Source organism: Pleurodeles waltl, chromosome 9 (genome assembly GCF_031143425.1).
Source record: "Pleurodeles waltl isolate 20211129_DDA chromosome 9, aPleWal1.hap1.20221129, whole genome shotgun sequence".
NCBI classification, from domain to species: Eukaryota; Metazoa; Chordata; class Amphibia; order Caudata; family Salamandridae; genus Pleurodeles; species Pleurodeles waltl.
The window spans coordinates 614,628,332-614,647,005 of record NC_090448.1 but is presented as its reverse complement, the minus strand read 5'-3'; the positions used below and the strand labels follow the sequence as shown (position 1 = coordinate 614,647,005).

Here is an 18,674-nt window from a genome sequence, read left to right as displayed (position 1 = left end):
GGGAGAACCGGCTTTCCATTCGGAAGTGGACTGCACTGTACCCTGTGGAAGCCCTGACTGTGAAGACCTGTACCCTAGAAGCCTTCTCTCAGGACCTGGTAGCTTTGGGATAGATCAGGCGTTACTTTCCCAGCATCAAGAAGAATTAGATCGTAGTCATGTTTCGAACTCTGGAGGACTGGGATATGGAACCACAAGCTCCCAGAGAGAGGTGCATCCTCACTTATTAAGGACTGGCCTTTTTGGAAGACTGAGAGAATTTTCCAGCAGAGTTTGAGGTTATCGCAGGACTTCCACAAAGATGTAATCTAACTCATGGGACACTTGCTGACTCCTGCCTTGCCCTATTGGAGAAATCTGAGAGCCAATATAAGACTTGGGACCAAGGTAAAGTAAAAAATAAAATCATCACAGTGAAAAAGCATTCCAGACTCCTATGAATTTTAACTTTGCTACACTGTAAACTTTCGGCACCAAAAGTAAAGGCTTCATTGGTAGCTTGATGCCAAATCCTCCAATTTTGCTGTACACTTGCAGGCTTTTGCACCCTACCTCACCTGGTTGGAATAAACTGAAAACCAAAAAGTCTAAAAGTAAAGATTTTTTGACCACCGGAACCAACAAACTTTCCCTGACTTGAGCTCCATTTCGGTCAACCTGAAATTGCACCTAGGGTCACGGTCTATCACAAATATTAGCTTTATCTGATAGAGACTTCTAGTTGCAGATTCCTTACCTTAGAAATGCAGATTCCTTACCTTAGAATTTCCCCCAGGTGTCAGACTAGATCTGGAGATTTTTCTTCGAGCAGTACCCTTGCGCGCCGTCAGGTGGTGTTGGTCGACTCCTCGTCCATCGTTGTCGTCACCATGATGACGTCGGGACTGTACATAGATGCGCCTTGGTGAGGTCAGTTCTTTTCTTTCTATGCCACACTGATCTGTAGAAAGCTATCCTGGTCGTTTTTTGACCAATTTCAACACTTTTTGTCATGTTCTTTTGGTGCGTTGAGGATGTCCCCAAAGACTGGGTTGAAAGTATGGAGGACTGTCACCACATGATGTCGGTGACAGATCCGCACCAGGTCTGTTTGTGGTGTTTGGAGTGCGACCACGTCCTGAAGTCGTGCTCCGAGTGCCAGGCCATGCACCCGAAGGCTTTGAGGGCGCAGTCCCTAAAACTCATGGCAGCCCAGCGCTCGACTCCGCATCGCTCCTCATCTCGCTCGAGAGGAAGGTCTTGAGACCTCTAATGGAGTCACCACCACTCGTCCTCGAAGTCTTGGGGTCCCTCGGGTAAGAAGAAGGCTAGACATTAATCGACTTCACCCCGTCACTCGGCTAATGTGATGCGGGACAAGTGCCGACGCTCTAGGCCTCCATCCACAGAGTCTACTTCTGGCTCCGCTCCACCCCTCCTTGAGTTTCCGGAAGCCGTAGTGACCCCCTGCCCAACTAAACGAATTCTGTGAGGCCATGCGTCTCATATTTGGGCAGTCCAAGCCCCCTGTGGCGCCTTTGGGGCCTAGCGGTTTTAGCTGAGGGCTGGTCGGGTTACGCGCCTGTGAATTCTGCCTCAGCCTCTGAGGCCTCCACCGGATTCACTGCCGGATCTGTGCCGACACCGGTCATATTTTCGCGACCTTCCCCAGCGCCGGCTAAGTAGTCGTCGACACAATCCTGCTTCCTGACGACCCTGAGCCAGGATGACATCGGCTGACGCCGCGTCTGACTTCGCTGGAGCCTACTCATCCCAGGTCAGATTCAGACCTTTTTTCCTATTGGTACAAGTGTGAGGAGGGATTAGAGGGGTCACTGGGCCCTTATGAATTCCAGCTAGAATGATCCTAACATAAACTGGGCACAGGAATTTGGCGAGCCAGTGTTCTGGATACTTCTCCAAACGCTAGCTTGATTTCTCCTCCTACCGTGGCTACAGCAGAGGGAGCCTCCTATTCAGTTGTGATCAGTAGGGCGGCTGAGGTCCTTGGCCTCGAACTGTATCTGTCAGGACTAATCTCTTGACATAGGCTTCAGCCTGGGGCTTTAACTTCGGAGCCTCTCCTCCCTTTTTAATGAAGCCCTTGCTGATGTCCTTCTGGGTATTTGGTCCAGATCCAGCACAGGGACTCCTGTGAATAGGACAATAGCTCACCACCATTGGCCTGCCCTGTGCGACCCTAAATTACTGTCCCCACGCCTGAGAGCCTTGTTATCCAAGTATCCTCATCATCTGGCGCATTCCCATCTGCTCCCCCAGATAGGGAATCAAAGAGGCTGGACATGCCGTTTGATGGCACCCGTCTCTTCGGAGACAAGGTGGTCTCAGCACTTGAGAGGTAAAGGAGTCCCAGGCTACTGCTCAGTCCTTCGGCCTTTCGGTTGCCCCTTGTCCCAAACAGTCTTCCTTTTGCCCTTTTCGTGGCCACGGAAGGAGCTCCCTGTTGCGCCCCTTTCCCATCCACCGTGCAGCCCACGCTTCTCAGCTCCTGCATGACCGGGAACGTGGAATCCCATAGGCTTGTGGGAGAGGGAACCAGAGGTCTGCCCAGTCCACCCCTGTCCCAGCTACAGTCTCTAAGCCTTCCTAGTCAGTCCCTCCATCTCAGACCAGTTGACGGCAGAATTCGCAATCACCTGCCCCGCTGGAAATCCATCACAATGGACAGGTGGGTTTTACGGACCGTCTGAAGGGGCTACTCCCCCCCCCCCCCCCCCCTTTGAGAATGCCCCTCCTACCATCCCTCCATCCTATGGCCACCTACCGGAGGATCATCTGGCACTTCTCTGCAAGGAAGTCGTGGCTCTTTTGGCCAAGGGAACCATAGAGAGAGTCCCTGTGCCAGAAGTAGGTTGTGGTTGTTATTCCCGCTAGTTTCTGGTGCCCAAAAAAGGACAAAGGCTTATGTCCTTTTCTAGACCTTCGGGTCCTCAATCTCTTCCTCAAGAAGGAGAAGTTCAAAATGCTCACTGTGGCTCAGGTCTTGTCTGCCTTGGACCCAGGAGACTGGATGGTAGCATTGGACTCGCTGGATGGATGCTTATTTCCATATCCCTGTCTTGTCTGCCCACAGATGCTACCTGCGATTAGTGGTAGGTCACAAGCACTTTCAATTTACAGTGCTTCCCTTCGGCCTTACTAGCGCCCCTCGGGTGCTCACGAAAGTGATGGCAGTGGTTGCTGCTCATCTGTGCAGGTTAAGGGTTTCAGTCTTCCCCTACCTTGACGACTGGCTATTGAAGGCAGACATGCCCCAGAAGGTCGTCTTCCACCTTCAGATTACGGCAAACCTTCTGCACACGCTGGGGTTCCCTATAAACATGCCAAAGTCACACTTAACTCCCTCTCAGATTCTCTCTTTCATCTGAGCTATTCCGAACACAGTGCAGTTTTGAGTTTATCCTCGAAAAAAGCGAGTCCAGGATATTCAGGCTAGGGCCTCTTGCATTCTGCTAGTGACACATGCCAGATGGCATACGCGGACTCTGCAGTGGGGCTTGAAGTTCCAGGAGGCGCAGCAGCACAGGAATCTCTTCGACGTGGTCCAGATCTCAGAGAGGACTGCGAAAGATCTCCAGTGGTGGCTTTTGAATCAGGATTGGGAAACAGCAGATCCCTCTCCCTTCCCAAACTGGATCTACAGTAGTGACAGACGTGTCACTCCTGGGATGGTGCGGCCACATGAGAGAGGCGGAAATCAGAGGTCTTTGGTCTCTTGCGGAGTCTGGACTCTACTTCAATCTTCTGGAGCTCCGGATGATCATGTTTGCTTTTGAAAGCATTCCTTCCCTCTCTCAAAGGTAAAATTGGTGCAAGTGTCCAAGGACAACAAGACTGCCATGTGGTACTGCAACAAACAGGGCGGAGTAGGGTCCTGGATCCTTTGTCACTGTGCGCCTCTGGATATGGCTGACACATCAGAGCATTACCCTGGTGGTTTAACATCTGGCGGGTCTCTGAACGCCAGAGCAGACCAACTCAGCCGTTGATGCATAGTCGATCACAAATGGCGTCTCCATCCGGAGGTGGCGCAAGGTCTCTTTCAGCAGTGGGGAGAGCCTTGACTAGATCTGTTTGCCTCCGTAGAGCACATGCAATGTCAGCTTTTCTGCGTGTTGGGAGTTTCCAAGCCGATACTCGCTCTGCGACGCTTATTGAGTGAATCTCAGGCCTCCTTTATGCCTTCCCGCCTATGCCACTTCTGTCCAGAGTTCTGAAGAAGATCAAGAACGACCGGGCCCAAGTAATTCTTGTGGCCCCCGACTGGGCAAGGAGAGTATAGTATCCAGAGCTACTGAGCATGGCCACAGATCCTTCAGTCAGACTGCCCCTTCGAGAGGATCTTCTGTCGCAGCAACATGGGGCGGTCCTTCACCCGAACCTGTTCAATCTTCGCCTTCATGTGTGGAGATTGAGCTGCAGCAGTTGACAGCTTTTGACCTTCTGCCCAAAGTCTGTGACGTTATCTTGGCTGGCAGGATCCCTCCATCAAAACGGTATACGCCTGTTGTTGGCATAATTTTGTGGCATGGTGTACTAACAAGTCTGTCGTTCCCCTCTCTGAGTTTCTTTTGTTCATCCTTTCTTTAGCCCAGAAGTGCTCTGCTTTGGGCACCCTTAAGGATTACTTATCGGTTACTTCAGCCTTTCTTAGATTGCCAGACCAACCTTCCCTTTTTAAGTCTCCTATTGTTAGTAGATTCCTTAAGGGACTCACCCATTTCTCCCCCCCCACTCCATTTATCATGCCTCAATGGGACCTCAATCTTGTCCTTACTTACTTAATGTGTGCTCCTTTTGAGCTGTTACACAATTGTCCTTTACAGCTCCTTACTCTCAAAACTCTTAGTGCCATCAACTCTGCTTGCAGTGTAAGTGAGCCTCAGGCTCTTTCTTCAAAACCTCCATTTTTGTCTGTTCACCCTGACAAAGTGGTGCAACGTGCGAGGACCTCCTTCCTTCCCAGAGTAGTTACACCTTTTCATGTAGGCCAATCTATCACTTTGCCTACTTTTTACGCACCCCCACATCCTTCTCAAGAAGAGGACTCCACTGTCTGGATCCAAAAAGAGTATTGGCGTTCTACTGCAATCGTACCAAAGATTTCCAAATGGACGATCAGCTCTTTGTTGGATATGTGAGTGCGAAGAAAGGGAAGGCGGTGAAAAAGAGTACCATCTCACGATAGGTACTGCTTTGCATCAAAATGTGCTACGCTTTGGCAAAGAAGCAACCCCCTGAGGGCTTGTGTGCTCACTCCACAAGATCAACTGCTGCTACCACAGCGTTAGCACGCGGAGTTCCTGTCTTGGATATCTGCCAGGCAGCAACTTAAGCATCCCTGCAGACGTTCACTAAACATTACTACCTGGACAGTCAGGTTTACAGAGACGACTACTTTGGTCGTTCGGTCCTTCAGGACCTTTTACTATGATCTTAGTTTGCAGCAAACCACTGAGGAAGGAATTGCTTGGGTATCTATTCTAAGGTAAGGAATCTGCAACTAGAAGTTTCTATCAGATGAACAAGTTACTTAACCTTGGCACGATTTATCTGGTAGAGACATATTCTAGTTGCAGATTACTTACCCACCCACCCGTCCTCCGCGCTGGTGAACTGATTTCTAGGGACAGGGATTCCCTTTTCAAGGCCTTAGTTCTGACGCACCATTTTCAGTGTTCTTCATGGCTCTGCGCTTTGGCGTGGAAAGTTGTGAAAAGAAACTGACATCACGGCACCGAGGCTGTGCCTATGTACGACCCCCAATGTCATCAGGGTGACCACGAGGCCAACGACAGACGCAAAGTCGACTGACGCCACCTGATGGCACGCAAGTGTACTGCTGGAAGAAAAATCTCTGGATCCAGTCTGATGCCTGGGGGAAATTCTAAGGTAAGGAATCTGCAACTAGAATATGTCTACCAGATAAATCGTTACTGAAGGTAAGTAACTTGTTCAATTGGTGTTTTGGTGTGTTGTAATGCTGTTTGCTTTAAAACTGAAAATCCACTTTTCTTGTTCCCTTAATTCGATTTTAACCATTTGTATCATTTTGCGTATTAAAGTATGCTTGATTTAAAAAAAAAAAAAAAAAAAAAAAAATGGTTCTGGCATTTTTGTATGTTGTGTTATTATCTTTAATGTTATTTGGTACTACTTGAGACTAGCTTGTATTTCTCTGGGGAAGTTCCTACTGCCTATGCCATAAGTACCAGGTATTGAGCACAGCAGTGTCTGGAAAAAGCAGATGAAGTATTTGTCTGGAAAATCATCCAGAATGTATGCAAACGGTGTAGTGATACTAATTTCCATGTTAATCCCCATTCATGCTGCACAACTCAGAACGTTTCTGTAATTGTAAGGTTACATCAGGTGCAGTATTAATGCACTGTTGGTACAGAGCCCCTGGTAATTGAGCTGTCAGTGGTAAATTCATTCCATAATTTTCTCTCTTAAGTGTGGGTACCTACCACTCTTAATCCAATATTTCCACAAATTAACCTATGCCAAAAACAGCAATAAAGTGTCAGCTATTCAGAAGCGAATATCTGTTGATTACATTGTTTTCATTTGCTCTAGAGTGGAACGCCTGCACCAATTTTGTAGAAACTAGTTAAGTTTTTGGAAATGCACGTGCCCCTTTTTCTTAAGAATTAGTAACTTTTGTGAGAAAAGCAGTGTGCATATCAGTTTTTTTTTTTCATATCGCGAAAATTCCATTCTGCATAGTGTTAAGTGGAGGCTTTCCACATTGACAGATGCCTTGTGTAGTTTTCATGCAATCCTGATTTATTTGTGATTTTCATAGGCTTGAAGAGTACACATTAGTCACCGTGCTTTGTCATCCTCGCTAACAACCCTGTTGTGACATAGGAATAACTATTCCTTAATGTAATTTATCACCATTGAAGACTGTTTTGTTTTTTTTTAGGTTGGGTACCAGATTCGATTTGAAAGTACTCGTTCTACAGCCACAAAGATTATATTCTTGACCGAAGGCCTGCTGCTCCGCCAAATTCAGCATGAAACAGAGCTGCTGCAGTACCAGGTCCTTATCATCGATGAGGTTCATGAGCGACACCTGCATAGTGACTTCTTGCTGGGAGTTTTAAAGCGGCTGCTGTCTCTTCGCCAAGACATGAAGATTATTCTCATGTCTGCCACCATTAACATCAAGCTTTTCTCTAAATACTTTGATGGAGCCCCAGTGGTCCAGGTTCCTGGGCGGCTTTTCCCTATCCAGGTGAGATCTGTGTACATTGACTGGTGTTTTTAGTGAATGCAATTTGGTGACACATATTTTTCATGAGTTTAGGAGGAGTCGTATGTCTCTAGTATTTCAATGGTGACTAGTATTATCTCTTACATTGGCTCTGACTTTGTTTAGCGTTGGTTACACCACCCTGTTTCCCACCCATGTCTTGTATTTTGATGGTAGCAGAAAGGAGAAACAAAATTTTATTGTTGCAGTACAAACCCACGTCAATAGATGATTGAACTGTGTCTAGTGTTCCCTATGGGATGCCTCCTTAAGACTTTTCTTTTTAGATTTCTGAAGCCCCTACTAACTTTTTTTTTTGTCAGTGGAGCCAGAAATGCACAAGAGTACCCTCCATTAAGAAGTAGCTTAACTTCAGTAACTAAAACATTACATTTAAATGGTCCTTTTGAGGCTTACCTTGTACTGCAACATATACCATGACTGAAAACTGTAAACATTCTAAAAGAGAAGCTGAGAAGATGCATAATGTTTTTTAAAGAAAAGTGGATACCTGCCGTTCAATGATGAAATGGAATATGGCTCTAGTCTCTCTAGGAAGTGTTGGTAAAAGGAAACTTATCCTCAGTTTTTTTTTCTTCGACCTGATTCTTCCCATCTAGGCACTATAAGAGGTCCAGATAGAAAACTCCTCAGGATAACAGGGTGAAAAGCGTTTTCCACACTTAAATCAGCTGAAATCTCTGGTTGAAAAGTACCATATATGTGCTGTTCCTGCTTCTCTCATAATTCATGTGTGGCTGCTTATTTCCATTACTAACACCATGAGAATTGCAGGAGCATTTGGCATGGGGCCCTACTTGACCTGGGTTTTAAAATAACACATTACTTTTTAAATGAGATTTTCAACCATCTTCTCTGTGCTTATTGTTTTTAAAATAAATTGTTTTTACAAAACAATAAAGCAAATTAATTGCGTTTCTCACTTTTGAATTCAAACTAATCACTTATACACCTGAGCTAAATCACCTGGTTTCTGATACCTGGACTGATAGTCCTGAGATCTATCTCATGGGTACCTAGAGGTTTTCTAGACAGCCACGGAGTACCACAAAACAGCAAATACTCACATGGCTTTGTAGAACGCAATAAACCTACTGTTCTGCAGTCTGGACAATATTTTGTTTTTGTTTTATACCTGACCAGATGAGATTTGAAGGTTGTCTTGGAGCTGTTTTCTAGCTCACGTGATCACTATAGAATAAAGTGTGCTCTCTTCTACATGCTTTGGTTAGCTGACATTTGTAACAACTGTTATCAGAAGACTACATCGATTTAGGATTCAATTTCAGTTATCTCATAAGGACTTTTAGCCCAGTGTCATTAAGTGATAATATTGTGGCTTTCCTTACTGTTGTTATCTCAGCTAGTACATGTTAACTGCTGTCCCTCTCCCTCAAACCCTACGTTGTGTTCCAAAAGGGCAAGTTGGTTGGTCCTTCTGAAAGTACCACTTATGCAGTTACCCTAGCTATGTCGAACCAACTGCATGTCTGCTCTCTCCTCCCCCACGCATCTGTGTTGAAACCTGAAAGGTCTGATGTTTTCTCATCAAAAGGACTTTTTGATGCACTTAGGCTTGTGGCATCAAGAGCTCCGCTTTTGCTGCTGCCCCAGTAGAGGCAGACCCAGTGCTGGTCATCCAACTGTCATATATTGACATTGGAAGAAGCAGTCCTATTGTGGTCACAGTGTCACTGGGCCAGCTAGTCTTGGCCGCACATGTCCTGTGCAAAGCTTGGACTATGGGAAAATGACCTGTCCGTTTCCGAAAGTGACTCAGCTGATCATTCCCACCTAATTCAACCACTGGACATCCTGTTGCTTATTTTGTTCATTCAGACTGGTCTTGAGTGGGGATGTTTCAGTCTCTATTTTCCCTCTTGATCCAGTTATACATTCCCTATTTCTCTACTTTCCTGTCATTGCTTACAGTCCCTTAGATTTTACAATAATTCCTATATTTTATTAAACCGTGGTAAGTATAATAAAGCAAATGGCAGCCCTTCCTCTGCTTCTCATCCATAGGATACCAATCTCTAGAAGTCATGAACTGTTGCCAAAAAAGAAGAAACTTATTAATGAAGCGAAGTATTCAGACAAATGGAAAACAAGACAATGGTGCCAGAGCCTATGACAAATAACTAAACGTGTATAGTCAATAAACTGAAGCAGCAGACTAACAGAGGGCCTCACATATTCCTTTTGCATTGATAAAGAAGACTGTCAACTTTCCGGTAAAGCCGAGAAATGTGTCCTCTGCACCCAGCCAGAAGGAACATTGCAACTAAGTACTTTGTTTTTCCATTTGACACGTAGTAGCTATTCTTAAAAAGCCAAATAAGCTAAAAAGGAGAATTGTTATTGCCATTAATATTTAATTAAAAATTATGGTCGAGTTACTCGGGCTCCTTATATGGGCCAGTAGAAGGTCTGTAGGTGCAGGAATTCATGACATAATTTCTACAATTCAAAACCTGCTACATGCTCCATTATGTATCAATGGCTACCCATCATAGGTTAGAACATGTTTTTTCTTTTATTGGATGTGTCTCTGGTCACGTCCCATAGTCCATTTGTTGCAAGACTAGCTCCAGGTTCAGACTGTTAGGAATCCAAAATGTTTATGCTGGTTAGTTCATGCTGAAAATCTCCATTTTACCTTAGACGTTTGGCAATGATTGCTGATGCTATTTGTTTTAAATTGATTGTGCTCGTGGCATGACAAAACAATGTTTCAAAGAGAACATTACCCTTATTTACCTTAATTTTAATACCTCAACTATGTTTTTTCACTTTGAAGTATGAGTTCTTCTCATGGGCGAATCTATTGCTAAGTATGCTACAGCATTCTGATAAACCGTGTGCTGTTTTTTTCATTGCGATGATCAAGCTGTAGATACACTAACACAGTTCCTTCTATTCTCTCTCTGTTATGAGATCCTTAGGAAAATGTGTCTTCTTCAACCTTTAGACTCCATGATTTTTAGACTTTACAAGTGGCTAACCACATTTGCCAGTCCATTAATGTGCCTGCTGTCACTTTAACTCTTTTGAAATATATCTATTTTGCCTAAACACATCTTTTCGTGGCAATTATTGATGTTATGTGAATAATTGATGTTGGTATGGTATCAGTTTCAATGTATAGCCTGTGAAGAAATAACTGACCCAGTGACTAAATAACATTTTGAATGAATTGTAGGGAGTACTAGTGATTAGTGCCCAGCACAGGAAATGTGAGCTTTTGCATCAATTGTGTGCTTCATAAATATTTTCCACTACCTATGCTTATATAACATAAATAACCAAAGTGTATACTAATTTAAGTAAATCTGAATCCATCAAACTTGAAGTATACTGAATCCAACACATAAAATGTTATAAGCAAAGTATTGTAACTGGTGAAATTGCAGATACGACTGGTATTCCAAACAATTCGATAACCCATTAGGCTTGAATTTCACCAATTGAGTCACGTTTGAAGATGAAGCTCGTTGATTTTTAATCAAATACTTTCTAATTATTGCTCCAACCTCTTGTTTTCAACATGTTTTGAACAAGTTGAATGTATGATCAATAGTTATTGACCTTCCTTTGTTTCCTTTTAAAATTATTTGCGGAGTAATTGTTTTCAAAGTCCTCCTATTTTTGTATTTGAATAGTACAAAATGGCTAGATTTTATATTGTCTAGAAAATCTGGGATAGGTTTAATGATCATGTATCCATGTGATGCATGACAATTCGTGTCATCGGTTTATAAATGTGTATATTTGTCTGAGATGTCATGGATTTTAACTCAGAAATACATAGTTGATGGTTATGAACGTTGGTTGTTCTGATTCATTTTGCCAAAGATCTTATCACATATACATATGAACCATTAAACTATTCTTCCTACTTCATTTCTGAGCCTTCACGGGGTGGTGGATGGTCCTTCCACAATCTGGGCCTTAACAGGTGGGGCGATATAGTTGAATAAAACAAAACCCTTTAGTTCAGTGGTAGCTGTACAGTGCCTTAACCTTTGAGGCCACTATTACTTATGGGGTTCTCTACTGCATGCCAAAGTCCTATATGGAATAGTAGCTTTTGCCCAGTATGGTGTTTGTGCTCATGTTGTATGGGCTCAGAGTGGATCATGGCTCTGTACTATCAAATTCCTCTTGATTGTAGTCACATCGCCTAGTCTACACTACTTCTGAAGAAACATATTTTGGATCTGTTATCCAGACCAGATCCTCAGGAACATTTGTTTTTATGACAACGTTTTATTTGATTTAAATAAACCAGACTTTTACACCCCCATCCCAAACTCCCTCTTGGTATATCTACTAAATGTGGAGTGAATGTAAAGAAAAATATCTGAACCAGGGAAAGTTCCTGGTTATGGATGTGTTTCATAGTAGGGTATTAGCTTAGGAGAATCAGTGTCTGCATCAAGGCTTTCATAATGCCTTTTGTATATACTGGAAAAGAGTAACTTCTGTGAGTTACTTCAACTATTTAACCTGCAGGTAATATTTAAAAATTGACCAGCAGACAATAATTATGAGGTACTCTACAAATATATGGGCTAAACGTGTACTGATTTTTCTTCAGATGTACACGAGTTCCTGTTCATTCAGTCTTCTTGTTTACTCCTTGGACATACATGCAGCCACTCTTCAAAAAATCTGTTTGGGAAATCTTACAGCTTGCCTTCAGTAGAACCATTAAAGATATCATGGAGGGAATCTATTGCAGAAAGCGCACAGTTGCAGTGTTTGGTGATACTGATGCACATAGATATTGTCCCTTATATTTCTTTATTATATCTATTCAATGCTTTCCAGCAATAGCCAGTAGGACACAGTATACATAGGTCAGGTCCTGTGTGTCTGACATTCAAGAATCCAGATTGCTGAGACCAAAGCCATGGAAAGGAGGTGGGGGAGGTTAAGGATTTCCATTTGCTGGTTAAATCACGTTTCACAACTAGGGTGGTCATACCCACCATAGTCTGCTCAATCCAGGTGCCCCCCAGCCCCTCAAGGATACCCAACAATGCAATTTGGGTAGTCAAATCAGTCGCTTGATAGAGGACTCATATGAGGACGGCACCAAATCCTGTGCCAGTTGCCAGCGATTCTGAGAGATTGCCAGACTGTATAGAAGAAATCTGCAGTGGCCAGATGCAGTTAAATCAGGTGGGCTGTGTTTTTTCACCAGTTCGATATGGGTGAGATATTTCATGTGCAGGTAATTTAAATTAAATTAATCGAAAATGAGAGGCGTTTGCAAGTTTTAGAGTGGGCATACGGGCATCCTGCCAGTCGGAGTCCTCCAGAGGGCCGACCCATTCTTCCTATTTTTGTCTGAGGGTGGCAAAACAATCAGATGCATTAAGCACAAGTGTGCAGTATAGTTGGGAGGTGCCGCCCTTCCAGATGTCACTCAACAAGAGTTTGGCTTTGAGGGGATTGTATCCGGGGAAGTCAGTCAATGGAATGTTGTTACTGGTAAGGGCATGGCGGAGTTGTAGGAATGTGTGAAATTTGGTCCGGGACAAACTGAAGTGGAGTTCGAGGTCGTTGATAATGTGCAGTGATCACTATGTCAGACATCTCCCAGGCTTGTGATGTCAGTTGTATCCCAATTAGAGAAGCTGGTTAAGTGTGTAGTATAGTGTAGGTGGCCACCGCACCAGAGTGGGCTTTTTTGTGTGAGCATTTTGTCCCACCTGGTGAAGTGCAGCTCCCTGTGCCCGTGCAGGAAGGTGACTTTGGCAACCTCCAGAATGTCTTTTGAAATCTGGTCGCCATAAAGCAGCCCCATCACCTTGTCTAGTTCCAGGGAGGAGAGTTCTGTCCGGTGCACCACTGTGCTGCCAGTTGTTGATAACTAAGTGGTGTGCTGCGTGGAAAGAAAGGCACAGGTCCGCCATTCCCATGCCACCGTAGTAGCCTAAGAGGCTGTGCTTGTCCATTCCAATGTGGGGCCATCGTCCGCCCAAGAAGAATGTCTGAATTGTGGACGTAAGAACACGTAACCAATCATTAGGGGTTATTAGTGGATAATTTTGGAGGATGTAAAAGGATTGGGGGGGGACTGACATCATTTTGAAGAGGGCACCTCTCAAATATAGTAAGTGCCAAAAGGGCCCATTGTAGAAGTTCTTGTTTGGTTTTGATCAAGTAAGGGGTAAGTTTAAGGCTCCACATCAGGCCTGGGCTATGTAAATACCCAAATATTGACAGCTGAGACGATGTATGGAATCGATGTGTGCCATGTAATGTTGTCATTATCACCCTGGACAGCAACTAATAGGGATTTAGCCTTATTCACTTGGAGACCTCTTCATACAGATCAATGAGGTGGAGGGATCTGGGTCCCAACAGCTGAAGTTTAGTTAAAAACAGATAAATATGATGTGTTTATCATTTCCAGAGCTCCATTCCCAGAGCTGGGCCTTGCACTAGCCTGGTGAGGTGCTTTATGGCCATTGCGGAATGGATAAAAAGCAGTGGGCAACCCTATTGAATTCCAAGATGGATAAGGAAAGGGACCGATAGCACTTGTTGATTAGCACTTGTGCTGACGATTGGGAATAGAGAAACGCAATGCTGTCATTAACCCCGTTCTGGAAGATCTAGTGGAAAGAATCAAAAGCCTCTTGAAGTCAATTAAAAGGAGAGCACAGAGTCCTCCTAATTTCCGGAGGTGACTCATCATCACTTACTGTCGTCTAATAGAGTGGTAGGTGCTGCGGCCTGGCATGAAGCCACATTGGTCCGGGTGGACCAGATTGTTTAGGACATGATGGAGTCTAATCGCAAGGAGCTTCATGAATAGTTCAACTTCAGCATTAATCAGCGAGGTGGGTCAATACGATGTGTCAATAAGCTACACAGTAGGGTTCAGGGAGGCCTTCTTAGGGTTTATGACAGTGATCACTGTATCTAGGTGCTCTAGGAATGTCCCCTTCAAGTACACCTCCTGGTTAAGGGTGAGTAGGTTTGGAGTCAGAGTTGTACAGAATTTATGATAATATTCAAAGGGAAAGCCATTGGGGCCTGGAGTTTCTCCACGTTTTGCTTCCTCAACATCCTCCACAATGATGGGGGGCATCAGGTCCGCTCTTTGAGGAGAGTAGTATCTGCTAATAAGGGTAGCTGTTGTTCATGTCTCAGTCCCAAGTGGTGTGTTTTGATTTCACAATAATAGTCAGCAAAGACAGTGACTTTCTGGGTGCAGCAGGCAGTCATGTCTGATGAGGCCCTAGTTCTCTGGAATGGTCCTAGAGGCGAGGTCTCTGGTAGAAAGCCAATACAACAATTTTCCAGTTTGCTCTCCATGTTAGTACACCTGTTAGCTCGACGCCCACCAACATAGGCAGACCTCGTCAAGGGCAGTTTGACACAGAGAGGTCCTAGCGAGTTGCAGTTGGTGGTGAAGGGATTCAGTGTCCCTTTTTTTTTTTTTGCATTTTCATTCCAATTGTAACATTTTGGTTTTTAGTACAGATATATGGTGCAATTTGTCTCTCTCCCACTGTCAAAGGTGTCCTCGTGCGATCCCTCTCATAGGGGCTTTACTGCCCCAACCCCCCAAGGCATGCCTGAGAAGGAAACCGTGCCGGATTGCATGTCAGAGTAGGATTTCAGTTCGGTGGAGACTAAAGTTGGGGCACCGGTCATCTATGAGGTGTTGGGCATTAAGATGCCAGACTGGTATTAGGGTCGTATCTGGCCTCTCGCATTGAAGGACTAGAGGGGAGTGATCTGAAATACCTCTCAGAAGAATGGCGGCATAGTTGATGTGGACCACTTCAGGTGCTGAGAGGAGAAGGAGATCGATATGCATCAAAGTTTTATGGAGGGAATAGGTGTTGGTATACTCCCTGGCCTCAGGGTGCCAAACCAAACATCGTATAGGCCAATCATGTCCATTCAGGCCAGAAGTTGCTTGGATTTTGGTGACGGGATGTCATAGGGAGCCCGGATACGTCTAGATTGTTTTCGGGAGAGTCATTAAAGTTGCAACCAGTTATGGTACTACCATGCAAAAAATTAAGGTTAGTGGATTTCAGAGACGTTAAGTTTAGATTAGGTGTCTGAGGAGGCACATAAACACACACAGGAAGTTCCACTTCTGGCCTTCCAGCAAACCCTCCATATCGATAAATCTACTCTGTGGTTCGGACGTTGTGGCAGTCACAATTAGCGGAAGGTTATTATGGAGTAGAATGGTGGTTCTCCTAGAGCCCCTAGTGAATCACGAGTGAAATGAATGCTCAGTCATGGTCAATGTGGCTCAGAAAGGGGCAGTTGGACCCCAGTAAATGTGCCTCTTGCAACATTAGCATTGAAGGGCAAGTATGTTTAGCGAGGCAAAGGGCTGCATTTTATTAATGGCGGTCCAGCAGTCTGGTCATGTTCAAGGCCATGAGTGAGAAAAACATCATACTGGCTGCACGGCATATGTGGCAGGTTGTTGGTGAGACCGGGTCTCCCAAGAAGGCCAGCCAGGAAGGTGGTGAGACATAGTGGGGGATCTTTGTGTAGACATGGGTTGCAAGTGGAAGATCTGACAATCGGGTAGAAGCATGGATGGAGAACAAGGACAACAGAACAAACACCCCATCAATAAACTCCCTCCCCACCTATCTACCCCAGAAGCATCTGTCGCCCCATAATGCCCAACAGACCAAAACATAGTGTTAGCAGTTAGCAGGCATTAGAGATGAACCTCTGTGAAGAAGGATATATTACCCATTCAGTACAAAGGAAGAGTATAAGAATGGTAACTGGCCTTTCCCTGTTAGCAGTCAGTGCGCATTGATGTACGTGTGTGGGACCCAGGTCCTGGCCCGATCAGCTTGATGGGGTCCATGTCAGCTAGGTTGCCTGATCGCAAGCCACTAGGTGGGTTTCCAGACCAAAGGAGCCCGGTAAGCCCAGGTGCACCCTGCAGGATCCTTTCTGGCATGCACATCTAGGTCCCTCAGCGAAAGGCGGGTTGTTGCGTTAGCCAAAGATTCGGATAGTCATCTTATGATAGGTTTCGGAGGTCCTAGCTTTCAGCCACCCACTCCCAGGCTGACCCAGGGTGGGGTGGAGTGTTGGAGAAGAATGAGCGACCATTGAAGAGTAATTTGAGCATGGCGGAGAAGATGAGCATGCATGGTGCAGAGCTTTTGCTTGATGTTGTCAAATGATATCCGCAAGAGAGAGCCTTCCTGATTATAATCCAGAAAGATCATAATGTGGCATGATTGGTACTGCAGGTCGCCAAACTAACATGCTTATGGACGGATTATGCCTTGTCACAGTAATTTAGGTTTGGGAAATCAGTGGCTACCGAGGGGACCCTGGGCTGGGCACTTGGGCCAGTGAGTGATAAGCCTGCTCAATCACAAACCAGAGGGAAAGGCACCTCTTCATTATCCAAAAGGTCAGCTGGGATTCAAGTAATCTGCCAGGTGTGTTGGAGTCTGCACCTTCAGGAAGGCCCTTGAAACTGAGGTTAGTGTGTCTCGATCTGTTTTCCACATCTTCTGGATGGTTTTCGAGATTGGTGGCAGTGGCTAAATGTCCAGCCACTGTGGATTTCAGCTCTGTCCTCTAAAGTTGACAGCGGTCTCTCTGCTTCAGATACTCTTGAGGAGACATTGCCGAGATCGTGACAGAGGAGGACAACATTGATCTGGATTTCACTGATTTTCATCTCCAGGTTTTCTCTTGAAATCTGGATGTATTATAGAGTTGTTGACAGCTTCCCAGAGTCAGCAGAGCATGGAGGTGAGGGGGGTGGGGTGGAGAGGGTCTGTCCCTGTGGGGCCTGAAGTTGTCCATCCTGGTCTGGACACCAGTGCTTTTGTCATTCCCTCTAGATGGGTAGCGGTTTGCAGGAGATCACTCGTGTAGAGATTTGCCAGAGTCCTGATCCACAGCTGGGGGGTTGAAGGGGGAGATGGTTGGAAGAGAGGTTCTCCTGGCCCCCATCCAACCCATTTGCCCTCATCTCCTGGTGAGGCAGCACGAGCAGTTGGTTCCAGCAGTAGTTGGTGGGTGACCTTGATTGGGCTTCTCCTCCCTGGGAGGTCAGTGGGCTACCTTGTACCTGTGTGTGTGTGTGTGTGTGTGTGTGTCAGTCAGGGAATGTCCACTTACAAGCCATTCCAAGGTTAAGGTGTTCAGGCACTGGCCGTTCCAGTAGGCTGTCACCAAGGTAGATTTGGATGGAGGCAGGGTGTAAGCTGTAGGGCCGCAGGTCGCAAATATTGATGGGGACCTGGATTTAAACAGACAGGAAAGGTCCCTCCAGAGGGTGTGGTGTCGATAAAGGGCCCAGTAGGGAATTGCTGAACGCCCCCACCCCCTGCCAACCGTTGCTCTCCAGCCTACTGGAGTATGGTAGTGTTCTTAGGCGGTCACCAGATATTGTGCAGACTGGTTGCTTCTTGGTAGTCTAGGTCCACAACCGTTGCGTCAATCTTACTGCGGGCACGCCTCTTCCGCTGATGCTGTCTCACAGCTGCCACGGAGTTTGCTGGATGGAATTCTGGGCAGCCGCTGACCCAGCCATGACAAAGGCAATGCTCAGAGGCAGGCATTGGAACAATTTGAAGCCATCCTCTCCTGCACCTGGTGTTTTTCTATGATCCCTGGGGTGTATATGTGACGAGGGAGTGGGGTGGGTCTGGATGTTGCCACTGACCGAGCTGGGTTTAGACAGAGGGCGGAGAAGGTCCTGGAGCATATTTAGAGTGCGTCTGTGTAGGAAGCTGGCTTGGTGTATGGTGAGTACCTATGGTACTTATACCTTATACCAGGTCCAGGTATCCCTTCTTAGTGAAGTGTAGACAGTGTCTAGAAGCCAGGCTCTCTAGGGGTAGCTGTGAATGAGCAGTCAAGGTTTATCTAGAAGACATTCAAAGCTCATGGAATACCACTGTAGTCAGACAGCACTTACAAACATGAAAGACAACACTCAGTTGTACAATTTTTTTTTTGGGCACAAATCACCACAAAATACTAGACAGGTGGCCCACCCTTAGGAGGTAAGTAATACACTAAATATATACACTAGCAATTAGAAATAGGAATACAAAGGTTAGAAAAACGTGCAAATAGCAATAACCAATAGTGACCCTAAGGGGAGTAGAAACCATATACTAAAAACATGAAATGCCAACCAAGTCCCCTACCTTGGTAAGTAAAATGTGTGGAGGGGAGCTGGGGTTATCAGAAAACCACAAAGGTAAGAACGACAGTACCACCAGCGACCAGAAATGCAGGAGTAAAACACTAGGTTTTCCCCCAAACCACCCAGAAGGAGAAAAAGAGGACATAGAAGACACCCAGAAACCAGAGAAGAGTTCCTGATGGATGCAGAAGATGTCCCACGCTG

General features: G+C 45.4%; 1 protein-coding gene across 4 annotated transcripts in view; it reads left to right on the top strand.

Moving 5' to 3' along the window:
• The window catches only part of DHX34 (DExH-box helicase 34), a 387,340-nt gene that overhangs the window by 27,238 nt on the left and 341,428 nt on the right, over positions 1-18,674 (top strand). For all 4 annotated transcript variants that reach the window (XM_069207613.1, XM_069207612.1, XM_069207614.1 and 1 more), the window contains one exon: positions 6,932-7,243. In XM_069207613.1, coding sequence (XP_069063714.1) covers positions 6,932-7,243 — 312 coding nt within the window. The remainder of the gene's footprint in view (positions 1-6,931; positions 7,244-18,674) is intronic.